This window comes from Aedes aegypti, chromosome 3 (genome assembly GCF_002204515.2).
Source record: "Aedes aegypti strain LVP_AGWG chromosome 3, AaegL5.0 Primary Assembly, whole genome shotgun sequence".
NCBI lineage: Eukaryota > Metazoa > Arthropoda > Insecta > Diptera > Culicidae > Aedes > Aedes aegypti.
In genome coordinates this window covers 349,858,936-349,879,618 of record NC_035109.1, presented here as the reverse complement: position 1 = coordinate 349,879,618, position 20,683 = coordinate 349,858,936, and the positions used below count along the sequence as shown (strand labels likewise).

The window sequence follows — 20,683 nt, the reverse complement described above, 5'->3', positions numbered from 1 at the left end:
CCTGGTTTGCAACTATACTTAACACAATTCGATATGATCTTTGTATACAATAGGAGATGCAAAATGTAGTTGATAACTTAACAAGAAAAACACACACAGTAATTTTATATTGCCAATTAGAAGCATACAAAACCTTAGATTGCTATTTAAATTTTGATTTTTTCTTTCATCTAACTTTACACTAAATTTTAAGTGGAAAAGTTATCGAGAGCGAAAAGATTGCCATTAATAAGATTAGATTGCCAATATTTTTTATTTCATGAAATACCTGGATAGGCAAACACCATCATATTCTCTCAAAAAAAAAAAAAAAAAAAATTATGAGATGAGGTCAGTTAACAAATAAGTTTGAAATGCATGCCATTCATTGTATTAAAACTGGTTTTATTTTTATAAAACTTCAAGTCTTAATACTCAATCAGTTTGAGGTAAAAATACAAGATTGTTGTGATAATTTAATATTTTTAACAAATTTTTGTACATTGTACATTGGACTATACATTTTAAACACTCTCGACGTTTGACACAAAATGTCCAACTCTACAGGCCAGATCTGAGCCAACTATAAATCAATTTTGATGAAATTTTAACTAGACCTTATATATATTGAAATAAATGAAATTAAAAACTTTCACAAAAAAAACACAATAAAATTTTATTAATTTGGTTTATAAACTACTCAGTTTAATCAAGCGGAGCTTGCTATTTTACATAAAACTATTGAAAATTTAATGTACATACAGTTGTATTCAGAATAATAGTAGTGAAAGCCGAAAATTCTCAACTTTGGCATGTTGTAACTTTATTTTCCTATGAGCAAAACGCATCAAATTTCGACAGAGAACTTCAAATATCTCTTCAATTTCATTATCACAAAATTCGTAATTGTACTGCACACTTAGAAAAACTAATATTACGTGCGTAACGTAAATTTGATTTGATTAAATTTTTCTTCACTCATCGGTGTTCAACAGTTTTCTCCAAAGTTACTAATTTATAAATGATCCATTTTTTATTACAAAATTGCTGCTGAACTAAAAATTTACCAAGCAAAACTATTATTATTTTGACCGATTTCCCCAAGTGCAAACATTTTAACCGGTGTGTTGTGGTGCTGATTCATCGTTGCCCTGGGTTTCAAAGCAGATCGTAAAATGGTTTTATGGTGATCAGCTTAACTTTAAACTGTATTTAGTTGTATTTGCATCAAATATTGCATTAATTATACATACACTTTTTAGTGCTGCTTTTCATTAACTTGAAGTAATTTGTATCTTCTAGATTTACAATACTTATTCTTTACTAACAAAACTCCTAATTTGACTGCGGAGCTATCTATTGTTTTAAACCTTTCCATTGATCCTAAGATTTCATAGGGTAACCAACTATGACTGCAGCGCCAACACTCAGTGTGTCCTGAGTGTCCACATATTATCCGTACAAACTTTGAAGGCATGCATTTATGTAATCAAGCTAAACAAATTTAGCATTCCAACACGGTTTAATAGTTTGACATATTATATTAATGATCAGTAAATTTGACACATTTCTGATTTCAAATATTTAAAAGCCAAGCCAAATGTGCTGAGTGGTCTTAATGAGCGCCATTCTCTAAGATTTTCTAACGAAAAAGAAATATCCTTCAAACTCACAGGATTTGATCGGTATAATTTTCTATTTCCAGTTTATCTTAAAGTCAAGAACCTATAGATCACTGTCAATAGAATAGAATTTTAGATTAGTGTCATTAAGAATTTAGGGAGGAACTATCTCTTGATTGACTAGCGAACTTCAAAAAAAAATGACTCCAACTAGAACGAAAATGATTTACAAATAAAATGTTACTGCTTTTTATATTTCCCTGACTATACTAAGTCAACTTTACTGCTCTCAAGGAGAAGACTTTGATTTCCTGTTTTAAATAGAAATTGTCTAATTATGAAATCACGACTGTATGTATATAACTACAATTTTTGCCGCAAGATTTGGGAAATCCGCGATTTTCGCGACAGAATTTTATCCACCCGCGATTTTCGCGTTTAGCTGGCCAAATCCGCTACAAATCCGCGAAAATCGCGAAATCCGCGAGAATCGCGAAATTCGCGCCAGTTGTAACAGCCCTGCAATGCCAAACTCCAGGACAGCTTATTCTAAGCACAAAGAAAACAAGCTAGTCCATTCTCTGCAGACAGGTAGTGACTGATAACTCAACTAGCAACAGCTGTTCCATTTATTCAATCCAGGTATCTACAGTTCATACATTTCCACTAAGCATAGCATACCTTTAAATAGTATAGTTATACTATTAATTCTCAAGTGGATGTAATGGTTTGTTTGTCACTGTACATGTCAAGTTTCCATGACATCATCAATAAATAAATGCTTAACATTTTAGGTAATGGAAAACCTAATATATTTTTTTTTTATTTAATATAATGCAATAAAAATAAAAAAAAATGTAAATAAAATTAGACTAGAGACAAACAGTTTATTGCAACCAAAAATTGAAAATAGTTATTTTTACTGCAAAATCGAACTCCTAGAGTACTGTGCATAGTAAGAGAACCTAAAAGAAACGAACAAAAACAAAATCATCCAGAGAGCGAGAGAGGAACGACGAAAGGTTCAAAAACAGTGAGCATCGCGCATCAACTTGCATCGTGAAAACAAAATTTATATGATTCACTTTCTCGCATCTCACCACATAGTGTCAACCTTTCATCAGCATTGGCTAAAAGTTGCACACCGAGCAAGCAGAGGAAGTTAAGACGTAGATGCACCCTGGCATACCTTTATATTGAACTGTTCAAAATATTGTTTGCTCAGTATAGCAACGTTATCCAGTTCTAATGTACTCTGTCCAGCGAAACGTAGCTCGTCTATATCCTAGTGGATTAAGGTGAGTGTTCACTGTCGCCTGCATTATTATTCAAAATAAACTTACAATCATAACATTACGTAACTCTCGCCTCTATCGCCGGTCTAAAATAGAATTGCGAAGATGAGCCAAGTCGGTGATTTGGGAGCCGGTGCCGGAAAGGGAGGTGGCGGTGGAGGCTCCATCCGGGAGGCTGGTGGATCTTTCGGTAAAATGGAAGCAGCTCACGAGGAGGAATACTTCTACAAGCAACAGCGAGAACAGCTGCAGAAGCTGAAACCGAAGACTGAGGGCGGAGCTGCTGGCGAACAGAAGGCTCCACAGGGAGGCAAAAAGTAGGGTGCTTAAATAATAATAAAAAAATGACTGAAACAGGGTGTCTATTCGATTACAGAAGTGAAATTCCCTGATTTTTCAGGTTAAAAAATACTCTTAAATTTGGCTTGTCCATGTCATTCGTAATTACACCTCCGAAGAAGAAGTTTATAATAAACCTAGTTCCTAACTTACCGTACAAATACTTGTCTTTTTTCAATCCGGAGTCTACGAGAGTTAGTTATAGTTAGTTTTAAATGAAAAAAAACTGAGTATTCATACACTTAATCGGTCCTATAACACTTCCCCGAATACCATTACCCCGAAAACCATCTCCCCGAAAACCAGTACCCCGAAAACCATTACCCCGAATGCAACGTTACCCCGAATGACACATTACCCCGAAAACCATTACCCCGAAAACCAGTTCCCCGAACACGACACTTCCCCGAAAATCAGTGATGCCTTCAAGAAATTCTTCAAGGAAGCTCGCGAATTTGAGCCTGAAAGTTTTCGACTTAATAGTAGTATTCCTAGGGTCGGTGTTCCCTTAGTGGACAGTCCCCTATAGTCGCACTAGTGGCTTTTTATGGCCGTTTTGGTATAAATCTTTTCAAAATATTTTTTGACATGAAGGTCAAGAGCTATTAATCTAAGTACAATTTATACACAGCTTGATTTTTTTCAAAAAATGATCGAAATAATTAGTTTTGCTTAAAATTTGAGCTCCCTTGCGCCTATAGTTAACCTATTGTTCCTATAGTAGCACTACCGAGAGAAACTATTTTTTATTATACAAAATAATTGATGAAATAAGAACTTTTTTACATCAAACGGAAGCTTTTGATCCACACTGTGTAGGAAAAATATAAAAGTTTTGTAAAAATACGATTTTGATAAGTATTTTGCCAATGCCGTGATGCTAGTGCTACTATAAGAACAGGAATTAGAAATAGTGCTACTATAGGCACATGTATTCCTATAGTGGCACACGCGATAATAAATACAAACATTTGAGTTTTTGTAGTTTTCAATTTTTTCCCACAAAACCAAGATAAAAAGCTTTTAGATGATGTAAAAACAATGACGCTAGCGTTATTTTTCGATCTTCTACGATTTTTTGTTCTTAGCTATGCGGCTATTGGTACATCGACCCTATTAGTGATTTTTTATTCTTTCAATCATCGGCTGTTCTTTCGAGGTTGTATAATGGCAGTGTAAATATTTTAATCAATGATTTTCTCTTCATTGAGTTATAGGCTGTTGTTTCGAGTTGTACCGTTTGAGTTGAAGTTTGAGCGAAAGCGGTAAAAAAAATCGACTGACAAAATTGTCTTGAGCGAAATTCAAAGTTGGCAGTGACTTCAAAAAATAAATGAAAATAAGCCCCTGCATTACTTGTCCGTATTACATCTTGTCAGTATTACAATTTCTAACAAGAGATTTGTCCCTCTTTTCGGCTATTCTTTCGGAAGTTGCACTAGCAAAGTGATTGTTGGCATCATAATTATTGACGCTTTCAACAGTGTTTTTTCTTCTTTTATCATAGGCTGTTCTTTAGCGATGTACTTTTGAAAAAGTGGTCAGTTTAATATTAGTTAACATTTTCATCTGACATTTTTCAAACCATAGTCTAATGACATTTTAGAATATGTTGAACTCGCATTGCCTCCAGCAATATAAAAATATAATTAGGCATTACCAAATAATATAACGCTTTTGAAAGAGGGCGGGAAAGGTCTTTAATATTAACATGTCAGCATTAACATCAGTTCGAAAAATGATTTATTGCTGTGAACACAATCATTCTCACAAAATCAAGTACACGCCTGTGAGTAAAATTTGGGTTCTCACTTGGCTCATGAAGAATAGCTGTTGATTGAAAGAATAATAAATCTTTGATAACATGAAGTACATGAAAATCAAAATTCTATGAAATAGGTATATTGGATTCATTTGTCGGATCTTCATTTTGAATTTTTCGTGCCAAGAAAATTCGGGGTTATGGTCCATTCGGGGAAATGGTATTCGGGGTAACGGACTATTCGGGGTAATGGTTTTCGGGGTATTGGTTTTCGGGGTAATTGACCATTCGGGGTATTGACTTTCGGGGTGATGGTTTTCGGGGTAATGGTATTCGGGGAAATGTTATAGGATCAGTTTTAAATGAAAAAAAACTGAGTATTCATACACTTAATCTGTTTAGTGAAAAATACTGGGTCTGAACTACCGAAAAATTTAGTAAACTAAGACACAAAAATGTTAAAAATCGAAAACAGAGTTTTTTTATATTTGACGGATATTTTGCACAGTGCTATTTTTCAATCTTCTTCTTCTTCTGGCTATTCGATTCGAAAGCTTTACATGACCCTTGGTATGGCCTTCAAACAGAATGTAATTACCATAAAGGAGCACTGATCAATTGTAGTTCTACTGATAGCGTAGATTTATTTAAAATGTTGTTGATTTTGTGAGTTAAATTTATATGAAAAACTCATGCTCTGAGGTAGGCATTGTTAGAATTTGAGCTAATCTTCGATACATCTTCTTCTTTCTGGCACTACGTCCCCACTGGGACAAAGCCTGCTTCTCAGATTAGTGTTCTTATGAGCACTTCCACAGTTATTAACTGAGAGCTTTCTTTGCCGATTGAACATTTTTGCATGTGTATATCGTGTGGCAGGTACGAAAATACTCTATGCCCTGGGAATCGAGAAAATTTTCTTTAAGAAAAGATCCTCGACCAGCGGGATTCGAACCCACGACCCCCAGCATGGTCATGCTGAATAGCTGCGCGTTTACCACTACGGCTATCTGGGCCCCCATTTTTTAATATACTTTATCAATAATAAATAAAACATGATGATATTTGCCACATGTTCGTCCAGTCGTGGTGGCATCACATCAGGATATTTTTGTTTATTGTCGCGTTATCAATCATCTGGCATAGACGCATCAAACTTAAGGTTCAAGATTTCATCATTCAATCATCAGCAATGATTGAAAATGAAAAACCAGTTTTGTCGTTCATTTTTAAATAAATTTTAATGAAAATCTATCATCGCAATACATATAGCAAGCGCAATGCAATGATAGATTTGCATAAACTTTGCTTCAATATTGAGCAAAAAAAAAACTGGTCTTGAAAAACAATGATGGTTATTTTCCTGTTAAGGATGATTCATTTTAATTTGTTATATTTCTCACTTAAGATCTATAATAAAACCACATTAATGTTGGTATATTTTAGCCTCTATCAGCTTCATTAAGATAGGGTTAGGCGGGGCAATATGAGTCACCTCTGATTTGAGCTTGAAAAACTAATTTTGAACGCGATGCTTCAACTAGCCACCATAGTGAAAACCACGCAAAAATCTACTTTTATACTTCATATATTCACTAAAATATGAAAAATTGTTGCTTCTACGAAAATCTTATATAATTTTTGATGTAAAAACAAGCTTTGCATAAAATGTTGTCTATTTTATTGCGATTTTTCTCACAATATTTCGTTCTTCTGCAATGGATGAGCATTTTGTGTACAAAACTGTAGGTATATGTTCTAGAAAAAAAAATCATTAAAAACAGAACTTATATAAAACATGTAGTAACGGGGCAACATGGTCATGGCTGGTCAGAGCTACCTTTATTACGGAAACTCAGTACCGTAATTTCGGGTGAAATTGATCACTTTTCACCGTTTTCCATGTCTGTTTTTCATGATGTTGCCAATTCCATACAACTTAATGCAGGAAAACAAGTACGACGGTGAGCCTCATTGGCTTATATACTCAAATTTTCATACAGTTGTGATTTTAGTGCTAAAAATCGTCTCTAAATTAAAAAATCAAGGAACTCCGTTTCGGGGTGAAATTGATCACCTGTCAAAACAATTATTGTTAGTTTTGAAAACAACTTTACTTATTTAATTTGGGCCTCCTGAATCCAAATTTGGTTACTAAATTCTTAACAATGCAACATTTATGGAAATAATAAACAATTAATTTTCAACAATACCGTAGAAAACGCCTAAATGTAGGCAATTTCCGAAGGAATCTTCTGATATCTATGAAAAAATAAATTATTACAGCAAAATAAACTAATTGGTACGAATTTCGATGATAGAATTCGTTTTGGGGATATATTTCGAGCATCCTTACATATTTTCAGGTTGACACCATGTCCAAATCCTTGTTTAAAACTATAAGTTTATTTGTGTCTGCCAATACCACACAGAACAAGATTATGGAATTTTCTATTATTTTCATAGAAATAAACATTCCTTAACACAAAAAAACTTCACAACATGCAATTTTACAATAGTTAAGACAAACAACGTTCATTTAAATAGGTTGCATTGATTTCTGTGCTCTATAAGAGGGAAATAAAATCGTGTGACACAGTGATCAATTTCACCCTACTGATCAATTTCACCCGAATTTACGGTACTTGTTATTTTTGAAGTTTCATTTCAATATCGTCGCCACGTATGATTCTGAGCGATACCATGATTATTTAACTGGTCAAAGTCTTTTGAATGTCAATGTTCGAAAAGTGAAGCTCTGAGAACCACGATTTATTGATCTGTCAGCAAAATATACAATTTCATTCTTCAAAACAGAATTTTACCCAGTTTATTTTTTTTAAACTCTCAGGAACATATTGCCTTCTTCAACATCATGTCTTGCAAGCATTTTGTTTTTCTATCACAATCATCAGATTTAGTATGGTGGCTCATACAACCCCTTAGGGGGGACCATATTACCCCGTATAGTGTAAAACTACACGCAAAATAATGTTTTCCAAAAATCACTCCAAGAACAATCTAGGTTACCTTTTTTACAAAATACAAACGTGGTAAGAAAGGAGCTGCCTAAAACTACAAATCAACCTTGATGTGACGATTAATGTGTAATGTGTTTTTATATCTTACCATGAACCTTTATGGAAATTTGTCAAGCATGATACCAAGAACCTTGCCAGAAATCTTCAAGCACTTTTCTAGAAACTTTTCAAGGATCCGTTTATATTCCATAAGATTTCCTAAGAATCTGCCCAATATCTTCAGCCAGATATTCACAAAAGAGTCAAACTAGAAACAGGTTAAAATTGTGAGAAAAAGTTTCCCGGATATCTTCTGAAAACCAAAGATAGTTATACAAAATTTTGCTAGAAAAAGAAACTTTATTAATTCACAAAAAGTCATAATGTCAGTTTTGACACAAAGTGTGAATTGTTAAGCAGTCGAGTCCCCCTTACATAATTTTCTAGTTTCGCACATAATGCTTTTCACGATGTGTTCTACAATTTTCCGGGTATTTCCCGTATTTTTCCCGATAATTTGGAATTCCCGGGTTTTTCTCGCAATAACAATTTTAAATCTCTTCAAAATACACCCGATTCTGGGGAATGCGTACCGTGCAAAAAAAGGTTTCAAAATTTCAAAAACCGTGCAAAAGAAACACCAATTCTCGACGTTTCATGCACGGCCGTGTAAAAACAAAATCCGTGCAAAAACAGAATCGGGTGTAAATTTTTATCTGATTGGTAAAATAATTTGGCCCAGATTTACCCAGCGATGCAAAAAGTTTGGGCAGGCCTGCTTTAGAAACCTTTAATTAAAAATAGAGACTATTTAGTGAATTGCATTGAAGTAGAGATTAAGTATCTAAAAAAAGATTTACTGAATTGAGGGAAACCTTGAGCGTTATGGGTTAAATACAAACGATGACTTTCTACTCACCTTTGTTAACCTTTCCAAAACACGCCACTCCAGTTTCGTGAATCATTTGTCCATACACGGTCACGCAATCTACGTTGACATTATAAATCACATCAGACCCAAGTGGTCTCTCGAAGCTGGCAACCATATTCCGGTACATGTTCTTCCAATCCACGTACCGCCCGGGATTCCCATCATCCACACAATAACGATCATAGAACTGATCTTTTTTCACATCAATCATCACTTTGTCCGTTTTCCTACTGGATAAAATAACGAAATCTATTCCAGCGGATATCTGAATCACGTGTTCCGAGGCCACGTCTTTCACCGGGGCCAGCTCTTCGCAATTCATGACACTCCCAAAATCCCCCTGAGCGAACAATTCACTTCCGCTGGAACTGGTCAGGAGCAATCCGTTATTATTGCAGCAAATTTTCTCGAACTTGGTCTCATTATCCTCAAAAAGTTGCTCCCACTCTTCGATGGCACCATTCTTCCCGCGAAACACCTTCCCGTCGGATTCCTGCACCAAATAAATCCAATTCCCTTCCGTGTCGAAATCGGCCACATCCTGTCTCAGCAGTTGAAACTCGATCGCCTTATCCCGGATCCGATGTTCCCCGAGATAAAGCTTTCCCTCCACCGTCAGCAGCAAATGGTTCTCTCCGCATACCTTCAACTTGGTTCCGTAAGGAAGTGTCCGTTGCGGATCTCCGTCCACCAGCACCGCAAGGCGATTGCCCTCACTTAGCTCACTGTACACGGAAATCCCTGCGGACATTTTTGCTCGTTTTGCTTCAAATTGTCCGCTTCACTACTGGTTCATTGTTCCGTTTTGGTGATCAAGCAGAAGATCCAGTCGTCGGAACTAATCACCAGAAAGGTCCTTTGTTTACCAGAAAAAAACGGAGGTGGAAGATTACGCGAAACGCCCTTCGCGCACTAAATCACGAACGCGGACCTTTGGGTGAAAACTTTTCCTTCATTTCTTATCTGCGGCCTTATCAGTTGAGAATAGGACTTAGTGAAACTAATTCGCCCAGGTATTCTTTTTTTGCGTTATCAGCGCAACGGATCGCGATTTGCAGAGACTTTGTCTTTCGATTACGAAAGTACGCAAATATTGATTGTTTTGTTTGAAATTCCGCTTTGAGGCTGTGTTCGTCGGGTGCATAAATCAACATCAAAGAGAAACGTCAAAGTTATGTTTGCAGATGCAGGGGTGTAGAAAAAGTCTACAGATTTCTACACAATTGCAAGTGCCGGATTTCAAACTCGCCGAATCACGCATTTTAATTTTCAGCTAAGGGCTCATTCATTTATTTCATAACGTTGAAATCAGCCTTTTTGGACACCCACCCACCCCCTTGTAACGCCTTTTGTATGAATATTATTCAATTTTTGTATGGGCCGTAACATCGTAGGGACACCCACCCACCCCCTCTAGCGTTATGAAATTTGTGAATGGGCCCTAAGTATGCTGTTCTGCTCAAGAAAAGTAAAGAAATTCCTTGACAGAATGGGTCAAGAAATTTCCTTCAGAGAGCCCCCTTTGAAATGACATGTCTTCTCAAAATCGTACTGCGATCAGAAAAATGAGATTTTCTGAACAATTTCTGGGAAGAAATTTTCAACGCATCAAGATACACGCCAAAAAAATAAAATACTAAATAAGCTAAATACCATTCTAAAACCATATTCGATCTACCCGGATAAAAACGTATCATTCAGTGAATGGAATAAACCATTAATGTACAATATAACGTATTGGATACAATACAGCGTATTGTAATTGAATGTCGAAGCAATATTATTCTTGTTTGGATATACAATTCAAAAACAATATAATATATTGTAACAGAACATTGTATTGTTTTTAATTGGTTTTATACCTTACAATTTTGGTCAAATTCCTATTTTAGCGTAAAACAACTCTCGAAAACTTATTCTAACAGACTCAAGTCAAAAAAGTATACAAACTTACTTTATCGATTCTACGTGTTTCGCAGACGAAATTCTACACGTTGCGCTTTGAACCAACTCGATTTTTCACTTTTAAAACGTTTAATTTCCGGATTTACAAAACGACGAAAGTAAGATTCTCAACTTTCGCAACCTAACCACTACTTTCGTCGCCCCGCTGTATGGAGAGACAAAGTGACTTAACCACGAATCAAAACAAAACACTACTTGAGCCGATTTTACACTGGTAGAAAAACGTCGAAAGTAACTGAATAAATCGGCTTATCATTTTGTAATATTTTTTTTTGTGGGAAATAACAGGAACTCCCTAGTTTTTGAACGCGAGCTTAATGTATGCAAAATTTAAGCGATGTACACGGCGAAAAAATATTAAAAAGTTGATTAATTTTGAAACAGTTTTAAAAGACAAGTTGTGATTCTTCTGAATTAATTTTCTCAAAACCATATGAAAGTTACTTACGTCGATTTGAAAAAGTAATCGAGAACTGTTGCTTTTTTCTATGTAGCTTTGCTGAAAGAAATAAACAAAACAAGTTCAGAAAGCAAGAAATGTTGGGTGAAAAATATTCAAAAAGTAAAATTAAGTAGTTTTTTAGAAGTTACTTGACATTAGCTGTAACGACGAATGCAACCATGATACAGTTCGTTGAATTGTTTTTGTATTGTACAACAATACACGAATTGCTAATCAAGACAATACATGAACATTATATCGTATTGTGTTTTCAAAATGTTTGTATGAGAAAATATTTATATTTGTATTGTTACGATACTTAACCACCCATACATTATATTGCAAAAATCTCATATACCATACAGTGAACTGTTCAAAACAATATATTGTACTGTAATTGTATTGTCATTTTACATATACTGTATTGTATATCCAATATATTGAATGGTACTGTTGCAATACGTTATATTGTTTTTGTATTGTATTTTTTATCCGGGTAATCACTTATTGTAATGCATTTAAGCACATTAAGCTTCGGCTAGTATAAACGGATTTTATATCGGCGAATGATTTATTTGGAAATTATCCTTTTTTTGCATAAAGTTTAGAAATCCCATACATCGAATACAATTAGCCATTTTTATTTGATTGTTGTAAACAAAAGCGAAGAAAAAATGTATAAGGGGATTTATCGCTTGTTTCTCATTTATTTATATGTTCATAATGTTCAGATCGCATTTAAAGTTCTCAATAGGGGTATTCACTAAATAGCGCAAATCATCGCGTATATCGTGATAAACTGAATATTTTAAATCTTTCATGAAATTGCCTAAATTGCGAAGGAAACATTTCAAATAGTTGAAATTCGACACTTTATCAATATAGGAAGGCGATGATTATTGTAATAACTGTCATCATAATATCAACAAACGAACATTTTTCCAATTTGAGAAAAGAATTCGATGAAAAAATGGGCAAATATTCACGAGTAAGATACTGTTTTAGTGGTTTGACAAGATCTGAAATTACTGGTAAACGATCATGGAACAAATTTAGCCTTAAATTTGCAGGACTTTCGTAGGATGGGGCCCGAGATGACCAGATAGTGATGCATTGACCGCAATAATTGATCTTCAAGAGTAGTGCGAGTAGTGTGAAAAATCGGTAGGGCTTTCCATAATATTTGTCCCTCTCTGCAAGTGTCCTTAAGTGCCTCATTATTCAACTGAAGATAGAAATTGAATATTCAATAATATGTTGTGTATGTTTATGTTATTCTGTATACAAGGAATTAAATACCTCATTTAGCTTAATAAATGCCTGACACAAATTTTTACATACGTCATCACTCGATTATCATTTATTATAGAATTTGATCCCAAGATCCCAAAAGACTTTACATTGGAGGGGCATTTGTCTCTGAGCTTCCAATTAATATTTTCATTTAGTTACTTGAGTGTTGTGCATCCTACCTACAGTACTGAAATTGATATTATAACCTTAAAAAATCTCTTTCGACTCAGTTGCACTTTATCACATTATTGCTTGCCATTATTTATTGAGAAAGCGGCAAAACCTGCAACAAATACAATGAACCTTGCTTCAATCCGTTTAAAGACAACCTGATGAATAATTTCCTTAAAAAATAGAAGAAATCGTTTGAATTTTTAAATGCGAAAAAAAAGTTTGAGAGTTCCAACAACAACAACCCTTGAAATGCCATGCGTTTATGGTAGGTAACTAGATTATTGAGCTCCCTTTTGACATCTGATTGAGTAATATTTCATTTGAAATATTTCTTTGCAACAATTACGCAGAATCTAAATTTACGCAGCTTTAAGTGAATACCCCTAATAAGTTGTCCTTGCTGTCCGTCTTTGATTTCAGTGGTTCTGCAAGTGAGTGGTTCCGCTTTCCCCGAAGTCACCGATATTTTCTGCCGCCGTGCCATGAAATCAAACAGAAACAGCTGAATACGAGGAAGTGCTGGAATACAATAAGGGCTTATTCACAAATTTCATAACACTCTAGGGGGTGGGTGGGTGCACATAACATAAGTGGAACTCGAGCTCAAAAAGTGGCACCCACTTTAAAATTTGCATGCTGGTATAAGGACATCGAAATGTCAGAAGAGTTATACCACCAATACATCAATCGACATTGGGCCAGACCGCAAAATAAGATAAAAAAAATATTTTGAATATGAAGATGATTTTTTAGATCAAAAATGGCTTAGACAAAAATGTTACATATGATGAGGACTACATTTTGATATTAAGTAACATTAGGGTGGTCCAACAAAATACGGAAATATTTTTGCCAACTTTTATGCTCTGCAATTTAACGCTGTGAAGTGTTCTATCAAGTTGATCTTTGTTTAATTTTGAACAACTTTTCCGAAGACGCCAATCTTGTAAGTCTACTGTAGCCGTTGCTATGGCGTTTCCAATGACGCAGGGTAGGGTGGTCAATGCAAATTGATATTTTGCCCATAACTTTTTTTATTTCCAATTCTATCAAAATTACGCATTCTACAAAGATTTAGAACTAGTTGAAACGCGTATTTTAGGGAAAGAGTTAAGTTATTCTATTCATTCGTTTATGAGATATACCATTTTAATTTGAAAATCATATTTTTCAAACATCAGTGTCTCAAAAAGGTTCCCCGGGGATGCAATTTGCACAGGATCTGAAAGGTATAACTTGGAGGTTCAAATGATATATTGTATCGCTGGAGAATATTTGAGGATTTACCGTATAATTTTAAAGTATTTGTATGGTGAACGAATTATTTTCCAAATTGGAAACTATTTTCGAAAAAATATTTGGTACCGATTGTGTGTGATCACCATCACGACTACCAAATATTTTTTGACTAATGATTTCATTGACGAGAAATTTGAAGTTAAATGCTTTTCCCCATACAAAATAAAACGAGAAAACTTCTGCTGATCAACTGTGGACAAGAGCGAAGCAGGTAATCCATTGCAAAGTAATTTTTCTACAAAACCAAAAAGCATTACTAATTTCATAGTCCAATTTTTTTTTAAATAAAATTTAATCACTTTCAACCATACACAGCCTGCTCATTGGAAATATACAACAAATCAAAATAAAACATTAAACATTAAACAATCAGTATCATATTCCAAACACGCGGATTTTGTATGGCGTGTTGGTTGAAATATTTCACCGACATATGTCATCAAATTCCCAGGAAGTGGCAGTCAATTGCAACTCAAATGTATTGTTTTTGTATCTATTTTATACCCTGGGAGTAGTAATGACTTTCTAGTTCGATGTCAGATAAACCAGCTTAGATTAATTTGTATGCTAAATTATTTATATGAATAGGATTTATTCGTGCTGTTCGAAATATGAATCACAGTGATCGGAATATGTGGCAGAATAATCACAGTGATTGACAATGGAAACAAAATGTTGTTCAGTGCTTTTGCGGAAAACTTACAATAAAAGGAGATATACAGTCGCCTCTCCACATCTCGATATCGAAGGGACCATCGAGATAGGGAGAGATCGAGACATAAAACATTTTTTAACGAATACTAGATTGAAAATCACTCCGTTGCCAGGAAAATTGAAAACAAACAGGCGTCATTTCGTCTTCACAAATTGTTTTGAATCTCTAAAATCTAGTCTAGTAACCTGTGATAATGAGCATATCGACATACGGAGAAAAATTTGAGGGCGAAAATCCCATCGAGATAGGGAGATATCGAGACAAGGAGGATATCGAGATATGGAGAGCGAAAATATATGCAGAATGAAGGGACCGAAAAAATCATCGACATAGGGAGAGATATCGAGATGTAGAACGTCGAGATGTGAAGAGTAGACTGTATTAATATCTCCTTTTATTGTAAGTTTTTCGGGGCCGAGTTGTTAGAGTCCGCGGCTACAAAGCAACGCCATGTTGAAGGTTTGTGGGTTCGATTCCCGGTCGGTCCAGGATCTTTTCGAAAAGAAAATTTCCTTGACTTCCCTGGGCATTGATTATCATCGTACCTGCCATACGATATACGAATGCGAAAATGGAAAGAATGGAAAGAAAGCTCTCAGTTAATAACAGTTAATAACTGTGCTCATAAGAACACTAAGCTGAGAAGCCGGCTCTGTCCCAGTGGGGACGTTAACGCCAAGAAGAAGAAGAAGAAGAAGAAGATATTAATATTTTTATCACCAACTCAGGCTGATTTTCGCCTATAAGTTGCATTTCAAGTCAGTTCAAGTGTTCGAAATATGAATCTAAACATTATATAAATAAGTATAATATGCTAAAAAATATTCAGTTGAACAGTTTTCACCCAAATTATATTTAGAATTTTGCCGTAATGTTGAATATTTCAACTAAAATCGTAAAAACTATTTGTTTGTAAAAACTATTTGTTTTCACATCAAAATTATACTGTAAATCCTCCAATATCCTCCGGAGATACCATATACCATTTGAACCTCTAAGTTATACCTTTCAAATCCTGTGCATCCCCGTGCTATTGAAGTTCGAAAAATATTATTTATTGGAATAAAAATGGTCATATCTCATAAACGAATGATTAGAATAACTTAATTTTTTCACCAAAATACGCGTTTGAATTAGTTCTAGATCTTTGTAGAAGTCGTAATTTTGGTAGTATTTGAAATAAAAAAGTAATGCGCAAAATATAAAATTTTCATTGAAAACGCCATAGCAACGGCTACAGTAGACTTACAAGATTGGCGTTTTCGGCAAAGTTGTTCAAAATTAATTAAAGATCAACTTGATAGAACACTTAAAAGCGTTAAATTGAAAAGCATGAAAGTTGGAAAAAATATTTCCGTATTTTGTTGGTGCACCCTAATGTTACTTAATGTCAAAATGTAGTCCTAATCATATGTAACATTTTTGCCTCAGCCATTTTTGTTCTAAAAAATCATCTTCATAATCAAAAATTTTTTTTTTCATCTAATTTTGCGGTCTGGCCCAATGTGGCATTGTATTGAAATGAAGCAAAGATAACATATATCCAGAGTGGCAACGAAGGGAATGAAAATAACTATTTATGGCACAAGTTTAGAATTAGATTTACACCACTCGTATCCGAGATAATTTAGTCAATGTGTTAGATATCTGTGTTGTTTCTAACATATTGTATTTTTTTGGTGAATGAATGGAAGGATTTTGGAAAGCAAAAGCTTTTTCTCGTTATGAAGCAGGAAGTTTTTTGATAGGAAATAATATTTCCGAAACGATCACATTCTGTTGTTATGAAACATGAATATTATATAGTATGACAGAAAAAAAATACATTTTATGAAAAAATAAACATGTTTTATCTTTAGACATTGCTTCCCAACGTTGTCGACCGTCCTCCGATCTTAATGTCTGTAATCTTCGCAGCAACTGGTCTACTGCTCGAATCATATGTTTTTTGTTTACTATTGGTAATGACAGTTCGATGTCTTCTATACTAGGTATACCACTTGCCAGCAGCTGGAAGTGGGTACAACTTTTCAACTCGCTTTCACTTCTGAGTTCCACATATGTTATGTGGTGGGTGTCCTCATGATGTTACGGCTCTTACAAAATTTGTTAAATTTTCATACAAAAAGCGTTACAAGGGGGTGGGTGGGTATCAAAAATGGTCATTTTTGGCGTTATGAAATAAATGAATGAGCCCTAAGGCAAATTACAAAGAAGCCAAACGTAGACTATGTACAATTAATTGGCAACATATTATAAGTATTGAAGGAAATGTCGACACCGAAGTAGATAAATTCCATTCAATTATTCAACAAATAATTAATGAAACTGTGCCAACAAGAAGAAGAAGACGTATACAGAATAACAAATTACCGGTGTGGTTTAGCCCACAACTAAAAAACCTAAAGAACAAGAAACAGAAAGCGCATAAATTATACAAAAAAGAAAATAAATTAAATACACAACGCCACTTGATTTGTGCAGACTAAATTTGCATTTATTTCAAATATTTTGTGCATTCAATTCTACCTTGGCACCATTTCGACAGTAAAAATTACTATATCATGGTTAAAACTTGCAGCAGGCCAGAATCGAACCGTGGATCTTGCGATTGTCAAGCGCGAACGCTTACCGCTCGACTATCAATGCGGCTGGATTAAGAGGGAACAAAACGCAAATGCAAAACGCTCTTGATAGCTCAATCGTGATTGGAATAGTAAATTTAAAAACTTGTTCATGGTTATCATTACTTCAATGCTTGTTTCAGTGTAGAGCTAATTTATACTATTCACTGCTATTCGTTGTTCTGCACCCTACATACATATTTGTTCTATACATGGAGGCTTCAATGCGACGATACTCAGACGTCAAAGTCAGTTTGACATCTTTTAGTTGAATTTTTTTTAGCTTTTTTTTAGTTGGATTTTATTCCTATCTTTTTTCCAACCAGGCCATGGTTTACTGCGATGCAATCATTTTTCTCATTAAGTCTGTGGTCGTTACTTCCCGTTACATCATAAACATGTACATTAATTGCGCGTCTTGAATTTAGGCGGGTCAATGAAGTTTAATTGTGCTTAGTACCTCCACTATTGGTACATCTACCCTAACTTGTGAACTCGTGCATTATGGACCGATGCACGAGTTCACTATTTGACGTTTGAGCGGTGCCGTGTTATTTACGTGACCATGGCAACGAGTGAATTCGGCACCGCTCAAACGTCAAATTAGTGAACTCGTGCATTGGTCCATGGACCTATGTACGGGTTCACTAATTGACGTTTTAGCGGTGCCGTGTTATTTATGTTACCATGGAAACCAATGAATTCGGCACCGCTCAAACGTCAAATTAGTGAACTCGTGCATCGATCCATTGGTACAAGCGATGATTCACCAATTTTCGGCGAGTTTATCGGTGGTTTGCTTTGATTTAACCCATTTAACCTGATTTAACCACGGGCCCTCCAAGCGTGTCAACCCCATATATATGAACCGTGGCCAACATGATTTTGACATTTTTGGGAAATTGACATTTTTGGGGAATCTGACAGTTTTGGGTTGTTAACGTTAACTTATAACTACTCATGAACGTGGGTTAAAGCTGGGTAAGGCGCATAATGACGAAATTGATTTTAGTGTGCTATTGATCAAAAGTTACACGCTTCCTAGAAATATGCAAGTAAATGAGTAAACAATTGTGTAAGCCACTGAATAAAAAGAGAAACTATCTTCAACGTGTTTTTGTTGTTAGCTACGGGCAGCGTTGCCAACCTTCCAGATTTGTCTGGAATATTCCAGATATTTGAGGCTCCATTTTACAAAAATCTGGAAGATCCAGATAAAATTTGTGATGAATTTGTAAGGTTTTATAAATAATTTGTAAGGTTCTCCATATACGACAAATTTAATCCAGACTTTTCCAGACAAATATACTGCTTCGCGACTAAAAATGGGTGAACCAACGTGCGAAGTTCGATTTTTGATCATCTTCGCCGCGTCGCGAGTCACTATATTCAATATATTATATTATAATAATTAATTAATTACAATATATTCAAAATTGACTTGGCATCCTTGGCTACGGGGAAATCGTCTTTTGCTGGCCCCCTGGATTTAACCATGAAAGTCTACACAAAAGGTAATCACTTTGCAGTCCACCCCTGTCGCAAGTAAACATCACGCTGTTCGTTGTCACATCGTTAAATCAAAACATCTTCCCTTGCGGCTCGCAGTGTTCTCGTGCTCGTAATTTATTTCGAAAGTTAAATTACTAATTTTCACCGAAAAATGTCGAAAATTAAGCATACCACCGAGAAAGCATTGGAGATGCTTCGAACCCTGCCTCGGGTGTCCATCGCCAACATCAGGGATAATCCAAACTCCAAGAAACCGGTAAGTTTTTTAAAGTTTCCTAGTGAGCATGTTTACATAACTAAAAAGTATTCCGTCGCCGGTTGGCGTATTTCAGCAAAAACGAGGCCGCGCTCAGCATAGTGGAGACAAACACGGCGCCGGAAATAAAGGCTCGAACCAGCGTCAAAACTACATCCGCCTCGGCTACGAAACGGGCAACGCGCCATTCTATCTCCGGTTCAGTTACGAGCCATATTACAAGGGCCACCACCTGAAGCGGGAATATCCTCCGATAAGTTTGCACCAGCTGCAGAAAATGATTGACACGAATCGGATCGATACCAGCCGGCCAATCGATTTGACCACGATCTGCAACACCGGCCTATTTCAGATTAGACCGGATCAGTTGCATCACGGAGTTCAGATTACGGACGAAGGAGCGGACGATTTTCGAGCCAAAATCAATCTGGAGGTGCAATTTGCTCCAGAACTGGTCATTGCGGCCATCGAGAGAAACGGGGGAGTCATTAGGACGGCGTATTATGATCCGCGCAGTTTGCACGCGGTCGTGAATCCAAAGAAGTGGTTCGAGAAGGGAGTTGCTATTCCGAGGAGGATGTTGCCGCCGCAGGACGCCGTTGACTACTATACGGATGCGAAAAATAGGGGCTACCTGGCGAATCCGGAGGAGATCAGTCGGGAACGGTTGGTACTGGCGCAGAAGTATGGGTACGAGCTGCCCAAGATTGAGGAAGATCCCATGTATGAGATGTTGACGGAAGCCAAGGATCCCCGGCAGATATTCTATGGTTTGAATCCGGGATGGGTGGTAAGCTTGAAGGATCGAGCGATTATTAAAGCAAAGGGAGGTGAGTGAATTGAGGATTTACTATAAATGAAGGAAATAGAGTTCTGTGTTGTACTGGTGATCAGTAATGAGTGATATTTCAGAGAAAGTCCTTCTTGAGAACAAGATTAATGAGTATCGTCTATCTTTGTTCACGACAATTGGCTTGTTTAGGGGTATCCAGTTTCTTACATATTCTGTTCTTTAAACGGAGATGAACCAGCCAAGGGCTGAAAATCTCCCTAATAAAGATAAATAATAATACATATTCTGAATCTACCTTAAAAATTAAACTAGAATCCAAAGTTTCACAATTTTCCGTGACCAGGAACTATTTTTAAGATAAGTTTGAAATTAGTATGGAAATCACTTTTGAATCACCTGTGGTGGACGGAAGCGATTAAGAATGAATACACCGAATTGAATCTACATCTACTTTATTTCCTCTCCATAAGTCTGAAAGTGATTCTCTTCTCTTCGGTTGGCGCAACATGAATGGCGCCACTTTTCATTCTCCACTCTGTCTCCAATGTTCGTGAAGCGTTCCCGGGTAGAGGAGAATAGCAAAAGAATAACAAAATTTACTATTAAAATAGAATGTTTGAATAGCAAAATTTGTTCTTTGTTTGTTTGAAATAAGAGATAAA

The 20,683-nt window shown here is 35.7% G+C and overlaps 3 protein-coding genes across 3 annotated transcripts in view; 2 read left to right on the top strand and 1 right to left on the bottom strand.

Moving 5' to 3' along the window:
- The window catches only part of LOC5578118 (alsin homolog), a 34,455-nt gene extending 24,405 nt beyond the window's left edge, over positions 1–10,050 (bottom strand). The window contains exon 1 of the mRNA XM_001656766.2: positions 8,937–10,050. Coding sequence (XP_001656816.2) covers positions 8,937–9,699 — 763 coding nt within the window. The 5' untranslated portion in view covers positions 9,700–10,050. The remainder of the gene's footprint in view (positions 1–8,936) is intronic.
- On the top strand, positions 2,686–3,252 carry LOC5578117 (ATPase inhibitor mai-2, mitochondrial). The gene is made up of 2 exons (XM_001656765.2): positions 2,686–2,899; positions 2,992–3,252. Exons 1-2 carry the CDS (start codon positions 2,850–2,852, stop codon positions 3,215–3,217), a joined length of 276 nt encoding a protein of 91 aa, XP_001656815.1. The 5' UTR covers positions 2,686–2,849; the 3' UTR covers positions 3,218–3,252.
- Positions 10,051–19,022: 8,972 nt separating the features above from the next.
- LOC5578116 (39S ribosomal protein L15, mitochondrial) lies at positions 19,023–20,118 on the top strand. Its single transcript, XM_001656764.2, has 2 exons — positions 19,023–19,228; positions 19,305–20,118. The coding sequence occupies exons 1-2, from the start codon at positions 19,124–19,126 to the stop codon at positions 20,064–20,066; spliced, it is 867 nt and encodes a 288-aa protein (XP_001656814.2). The 5' UTR covers positions 19,023–19,123; the 3' UTR covers positions 20,067–20,118.
- The last annotated feature ends 565 nt before the right edge of the window (positions 20,119–20,683 follow it).

Bases quoted from the DNA above. Each gene is read 5' to 3' on its own strand.
- LOC5578117 (XM_001656765.2), top strand. From the start codon at position 2,850: ATGTACTCTGTCCAGCGAAACGTAGCTCGTCTATATCCTAGTGGATTA. The intron at 2,900-2,991 runs GTGAGTGTTCAC...GGTCTAAAATAG, and splicing joins CTATATCCTAGTGGATTAAG to AATTGCGAAGATGAGCCAAG.
- LOC5578116 (XM_001656764.2), top strand. From the start codon at position 19,124: ATGTCGAAAATTAAGCATACCACCGAGAAAGCATTGGAGATGCTTCGA. The intron at 19,229-19,304 runs GTAAGTTTTTTA...GGCGTATTTCAG, and splicing joins ATCCAAACTCCAAGAAACCG to CAAAAACGAGGCCGCGCTCA.